This window comes from Myxocyprinus asiaticus, chromosome 11, assembly GCF_019703515.2.
Source record: "Myxocyprinus asiaticus isolate MX2 ecotype Aquarium Trade chromosome 11, UBuf_Myxa_2, whole genome shotgun sequence".
Classification (NCBI taxonomy): Eukaryota; Metazoa; Chordata; class Actinopteri; order Cypriniformes; family Catostomidae; genus Myxocyprinus; species Myxocyprinus asiaticus.
In genome coordinates, this window is record NC_059354.1 from 18,108,564 (window position 1) to 18,115,772 (window position 7,209).

A 7,209-nucleotide genomic window follows, 5' to 3' on the forward strand; every position below is an offset into this window, starting at 1 on the left:
AGTGAATTTTTTACTGAATTAAACTTAATAAAAAGTATTTTTTCCTTTAATTCAGTGAATGTCATTTAGAGGTATTTTTAAAAGATGATTTTGTGCTCTGTATTGTTAGCAAGCACGTTTAATACAACCTTTTAAGTCGGGTCACAAGCTGAATAGTTGGTTAAGAGCTAATGATGAATTGTTTCAATAATCGCCGAAAAGTCGAATAATCGTTCTAATCATCATTAGATTAATCGATTAACAAAATAATCGCTAGTTGCAGCCCTAATCAAGGGAAGCCTGATTGATGCGCATTGCGCGCACCTGAACCTGTGTGCTCCAGAGATAAAAGTAGGATAGAAAGGAGCATATCTCGCGTGTGAATCTCGGTTGATCACACAACATTCATGCGAAACCAGTCTTTAAGCACCCTGCGCTCATTCACGTTCCAGATGAGAAGCACAGTTAGCGCTTATAAAACGGCAAAAGCAAGATGAATTTAAATATCATATAATTTGCTTCGGTGGCTGCCGAAACATTTTCAATGCAGGAAAAACCCTGTTCTCACAAAAGCAGAGGATTTAACAGTGGAGTTATTACTTTAAAATGAACAACAAGCAAACAAACTGGCATAGCAGCCATCTCTCTTCACTGAGAGTCTCTGTCCTCTAAATAATCAACAGTCCAAATGAAATATATCAATCAATTTCACAACTGACACTTGGATTGAAAAAATGCTTAAAGTTTCAAAAGACTTCTTCAATCCCACCGTCTCACTGCGCCTCCCCTGCAGAGCCATCGCACCTTGGGAACCACTGCTTGTTTCTCAATGGCTACACTACAGCCTCATCGTAAGCAAAGACCATGATGTGCTCATGCATTTATGTTGTCAGTTTGATTATCAGTGTGTTGAGATTGCTGCTCAATTTCCCTGGTTCGAGCTGCACGGTGGAAGGGGTGTGTGTCTGTGTCTACTGCAAACTTGCATTCACATCTGCCTCCATTCTGGTATGCAAAGCCCACTTTTCAGAATACAACCGATGTAAAAAATCCAACCCAAGATTTTTTTTTCTCATTCGATCAGCTGTTTCACTCAGAAATACTTCACAATACGAAGTCGTCGCAACTTCCGTTTCATGCCAACTTTAAATGTTTTCTCCACTTTAAGCGCTTGTTCGCCATCTCCATTTCTTCGTGGTGCAGTGTCATTTGAGGAGGTGCTATCTGTTTGTCGGCCAATAGAAGTAGTATTTAGGAAACCAGTAATTATTTTTGAAAATCCATTTGGTGCTGCTAGTGACACAGAAATGAATCACTTTGCCTTTAAAAATTAACAAATAAAGTCACATACATAACATGTGGAATTTTAACTGTAAGTGAAATAAGCTGCTGCTTTGGCGGCAAGTTCGGATACTGTGTCTAAGATAAAGACAACATTCAAGATATAGACTAACTTGTGTCTTTAACATGGTGCACAGCCCATTATCCAGTAATTGATGCACTAAATGCACCGCAGAATGTCCTTGATCAAGAACACAATATCGTTCTTCACGGCTCAGCTAAAAATCTCATACCATGGCCTGTCTTCTCTTAAAAGCACTAAGCGGTGCTGCCAATACTGAGATTGAACTATCCCCACAGTCTTAATGATCATGTTACATGCGTGTGTGAGTAATGAGTGCTGATGGACTTAACAAAAGAGTCATAGCTTCATGCTCTCTCAGCGGTCACAGACGGGGTAATGACTCTTGTGCGTGCGCACACACACACACACAGTAAAATCTGTCCTTCATCTAAATTTTTTTCCATGCTCGAAAAACCGCCCTCTCGCTGGTTTCTGCAAGAGGACGAACGCAGCACATACCCCGAACGCAGCACATTACAATGCTAAATTCCTTCAAGTGTTACTAACTACCCGTCCAGGGCCTAGCTCAGATCTAAATCACTGTGGCAGCTCCTAACGGCTTTAAAATGAGCTTGTGAAGAGACCTCGAACCAGTTTACCAGCATGGCTGGGCAAGACTACACTTTTAATTACAGTGTCTGACTGTCTCCATTGTAACCTCGTTGTGTGGTCATACCTCCATTGTCACAACACAACCACAAAGCTGAAATCACATTCCTCACAGGACAGTGTGGGTTTGCAAGACAGAGACGATGGTTGGAAAATAACTCAAGAGATCCACTACGATGACTCTAAGATGAATGCAAAAAAAGTAGCATTTAGCATTCTAGAGCTGGAGCATACGAGAGATTCATAAGTTCCAATTTCCTTCTATGCACTAGACAGTTCAACTGTACTTTACATTTTCCAATTGCAAACCATAGTAGAGGATGTTATGACTCATATTTAACGGTACTCTAAATACAGCCTCTGAATTAGGGCTGGGCAGTTTTTCCGATTTTTCCGATTAATTCGAATTTGCGTTTTGACACTTTTTTTTTTTTTTTAAATCAAGAAAGAGATTTTGCAAAAAAAAATATTGTAAACGCTATAGTTAGATACACTGTAAATCCACCAAAGGCTGAATAAGGAAGAGAAAAAGTATTCTCAGCACTCCCGATCTGATCAGCTGCATGTGTACGTGCTCCAAAACGTGACGTTAACAACACAGAGACTGATATAAAAGACAGCGGTAATATTCCCAATACGATTGTACACTGTGCGACTGTAGCTCAACTTCGTCCATCATGCATGTATACACCAGCTAAAGACCATAACTGGCCTCAGCGTGTGCATGTTGATGAACGGTCTACTTTCTTTTCTTTTTACCCATAAAAAAGCGTTAGTTACATGCCAGTTACGGGCGCTTCATTTCAAATCATGTGGATAGGCTATATATGGGAGAATCAAACATCCACCGCTTCTTTGCCATGATGATTCAGATAGATTGCTAATTATTGCTTTGTTCTGTGACATGTTTCAAGTGTACTACATCTGTAGCCAACATTTGGCAAGTGATCATTTTAACAAACTTTGTAATGATAAATGATTTCATGTTACTGCGCTGCTTAGCCTGAACCGCTACAGGGCGCGTCTCTATCTGCAGGGGTTTATGAATATACCGGTACACACAAATTGTTTGATATACAAGGAGTACTTTCTAGATAAACTTGATAATTTATAGATATTGATTTCTAGATTACTTTTTAGATAGACTTGGTTTAGATCAAATGAATACCTACACTGGCTAAGAAGTATTTTGCAGGTTTCTTATTCTATTATTTCTGAACATCTGGGTTTATTAGATTTTAAGTTATTTTACATTTACACTCTGTTGACAACTTCCCCCTGTGGTGCATTTGTACATTTTTCTTGCACACCTTTGTTTCCTTTAATGAAAAGAACTTTCTCTAACAAGGTTGCCTTGCATCCTAATAAAGAACAAACAATCTGTATCATGTGGGAGTACATTTAAACATTGAAAAAAAAAAAAATCGAATCATGAATCATCCGTAAGTTTGATAAAAAAAACTAAAAAAAACAATGTTTTGCCATATCGCCCAGCCCTACTCTGAATTGAGCTATTTCGTAAGCATATTTCTCAAGACAAAAACAACACTAAGGTTATTTTCATAACTGGAAACTACAAGTCTGGATTAATATAATGGGAGCCATTTTGTGAATGTACGAGACAAAACAAAGAACACTAACAAATAAGTACCATGGCAATACCAATCTTTATTTGGACATGTGCCATGGAAGTTTGATGGTATTAAATTGGATTACCCTCTAAACACCATGGTACAGCCATGATATACACACAAACAAATATGTTAGCCTATTTTATTATTTACGCATTTTAATTTCATAACAAAACTCCAAATTGAATTGAATTAAAAACTTACATTTATTAAAGTTTTATTCATTTAAGTTTAATTCAATTACAATCCCATGGTATCCGATCCCCTCAATCCTCCATGGTTCCATCACAGTACGTTTCAGCAAGCAAAAGGTCACATAATCATATTAAAAGATGACATAGATCAATGCTTAAGGCAAAGTTTTAGAATTAAGAAATTATACTGTGTGGTTTACTTGTTTTAGTACTTTACATTTAAGTTTTGTGAATGCCATGAGCTGTGAAAAGAGATAGCCAGTATAAAGTAAGCTTATAATTTTCATTATTAACATTATTATTGACTTTAAATGGCAAGACATGGCTGGTCTCAACATGTTGGGCCCCATGAAGGGGAAACCCAATCCATGGACCCTTTTCACACATCACACTTTGGGTTTTGGAACGCGCAAGTAAACGATTGCAAGGTAAACTTCGATAGTAAATGGGATTGAATGGGAGACCACGGCAAATATAATTTTTGCTTAGCCATTTGCTCCAACTTCAAAAGAAAAAAAAGCCACTATTATGTTTCCAAATGAAGAAAACACAACTTTCCAAATGAAGTAAAAAATAAAGAGTGATGGATTACAACCGTCAGAAGAGAAAAGATGGCAACTTTACTATCACTCTCTCAACAGCTGTATTAAAACCTCATCACATCTGTGGTAACTTGCTTTTTAAAACTAATTCCAGGGTAATATAATACAAAGTTTAACTTACACTAAATATGCATAAATAAAAAAGTTTGCAAGATTTACGCTGCTAAATAAGGCGGAATCGCGTCATCACAGTCTGTGAAAAGGGTCCTTTATGAATAAAACAGCTTTTGGTAGACTTCCCATGCGTGTTCATCATTTTTATTGTGTAAAACTTTTTAAAGAAAAAATACATAAATACTGAGAGCCCCTTCAAGTATCAGAGACTGGCACTATCAGTTCCCTTCTCATCCTCTCCATAATATATTGTACCAACAGAGACAGAGGATGTTATCTTATCAAAGTCAAGGCTGAACACCAAATACATTCCCAAATAGTTTGCTTCCATGAAGACTGTTTTTATGTCCATAGTCTCCAAACAATCGATGGTACAACATCACATGATTCCAATCTGATGACTAACTGCACATCCATACCAATGTGGTAAACAGGCTCTAATGGCAGAAACACGGCATGGCCGATCTGATCATTTAACTGTATATGCAAGACAAGACTTCAGAAACTGACATGCAAACATGCTCATTCCATGAGATCCATGCACATACACATGCTCATCTTGCAACACACCATGGCCAGCATTCCTCATTAAAAGGGCAAGGGCCTACATAAGTCAACATATTTGTTTAACCATTAATGCACTTGCAAGGATAATTCCTGCAATGAGAGTCCTAATAAAACAGAGATATATGAGCCAACCAATGCCATTTACTTTCAAGAGCCTGAAAAGCAATATCTGGTTATGAAACCAACCATCATATTTCTTGGAAAGAAACCCCCCAAAACACCTGTTTGTGTAACTGTTGCAGAAGATCAATCCATGTCGGTTGAATTAGAATAAAACACAGTGAAACCCATTAAGGCCATGATATTGACATTGAACTTTCTGCAACTGGATGCACCACATCATACCACTAAAGTGGCCCATTTGACCTGGGTAAAGGAGAACCACCAAAGCAAGGTGGACCATAACATTTCTGATAGTAAACCGATTCAGGCCACACTTTAAATTGCAGTGTGATTACATGAGTGATTCTAATCAACAACATTCACATGGTATTTAAATAAATGACACATTAATGTTGTTATTACTGTGAATAAAACTTGTAAGGTGTCATATGGACACACTGCAATACCAAAATATTACAGATAAACAGTATATAGTTAAAATCTAGATAGGAATCCAACTTACCAGCCACAGCACCTAGCAGAAGCATTAAGCACAGCCCCAGTGAGAGCACTGATGCTCGGTTCAGGACCAGCACTCTCATCCTGATGATGGTTCTTATGCTTCTGGACGGGTTCACCTCCAAAATTGAGCTCCAAAAAAGTTCCAGCAGATTTGCCTTTTAGCCTCCCCTTTTAAATGAAGTCCAAGCTCATGTGCTCGGAGGGAATAGTCCGCAAATGAATGTTTGGAGGCAATGCATGACTTTTAGATGCCTTTTGATTGTATATGCATTGATTAATAGATTATATACGCATTTCTTTCCATGTTGGATCAGAGTTTGAGCGATTATACTTCGTGCAGTACTGTATAAGATCTACTACCTCGCATTTCTTCAGCGTTTCTCTATCTTCTTCAGATATTACGATATCTAAACATGCCAAACACCAAGTTTTTGTCGGTATTTTTAAAAGCAGACTGAGTTAAGATCTAGTTAGTTCTGGTCTCGATGACCGTGCAGTATCTCAATATGGGTCAGTTCTGTTCATGTCAGTCTGCTTCTGTCGATGTTTAGCTTCGTGAGCTAACGACATGTCCAACATTTACGGATTTATCTCATTCTTATTCCTCTGTGAAGACTGAAGCAATGTCTTTGAAAAGAAGTAGAGGTACTGCAGGCGTCGAGCCCATCGGTCGGATCAAGCGGCCGTACAGGAGAGACATTGAGTCTGATCCAGAGACAGAGAGGCCTGTAATAACCCGCGCAGTGAAAGTATCGGTCGATGATGGTCGGTAAACTGTACGCTGGTCAGGTACGGATGGGGTAAATTAGCGCATTTCTCCAGGTGTGGATGTTTATCGCCCCGCGGATCGTGTCGAGCTCCCACAGCCGCTCTCGGTAACTTCAGCTCCGCCTAGAGCAGACAGATGAAGGGCAGCCAGCTAGTCCTCCACCACCACCCCCCCCCTCTCTCTCTCTCTCTCTCTCTCTCTCCATTCAAATCTCATTTCTTACTTTCTTTTTCTTCCCTCTCACTTAAAAACATATCTCTCAGAAAATAACAGTTGCTTCAGTAAACAGTTAAATTGGTGCTATAGCACTAACAAAAAAGTTAACCAAACCAGCTAAACCAAAAAGTACCATGGTATTGTCATCTGATACCAGAACTGTACCATGGTACTACTACAGTACTTACAGTACTACTACCCTACTTTGTAGGGCTGGCCACCACTGTCATGAAAATAAAAATTGATGCAATGACAGAAAGGTACTGGAAATTTCTTAAACAGTTTCATCCCATGATTGTTTATTTAGATTGTACACTAGTAATCGTAACTGTAGTAACTATTGTATTTTTGGCAGAAACTATAGTTAGCATTGTAAATTCTTGTATGAGAAGTGTGCAAAGTCAACAAATGTTTATGCATTTAATGCCTGTTGTGTGGGTCATTTTCCACTTGGTGTTGCCCTTTTCTCATAGGAAGAGATATACTGCTTTTTCTTGTT

General features: G+C 38.6%; 1 protein-coding gene across 2 annotated transcripts in view; it reads right to left on the reverse strand.

Moving 5' to 3' along the window:
* The window catches only part of LOC127447853 (bone morphogenetic protein receptor type-2-like), a 117,804-nt gene extending 111,155 nt beyond the window's left edge, over positions 1-6,649 (reverse strand). For both annotated transcript variants that reach the window (XM_051709960.1, XM_051709959.1), the window contains exon 1: positions 5,727-6,649. In XM_051709960.1, the coding sequence (XP_051565920.1) occupies positions 5,727-5,805 (79 nt within the window). In that variant the 5' untranslated portion in view covers positions 5,806-6,649. The remainder of the gene's footprint in view (positions 1-5,726) is intronic.
* Positions 6,650-7,209: the final 560 nt, after the last annotated feature.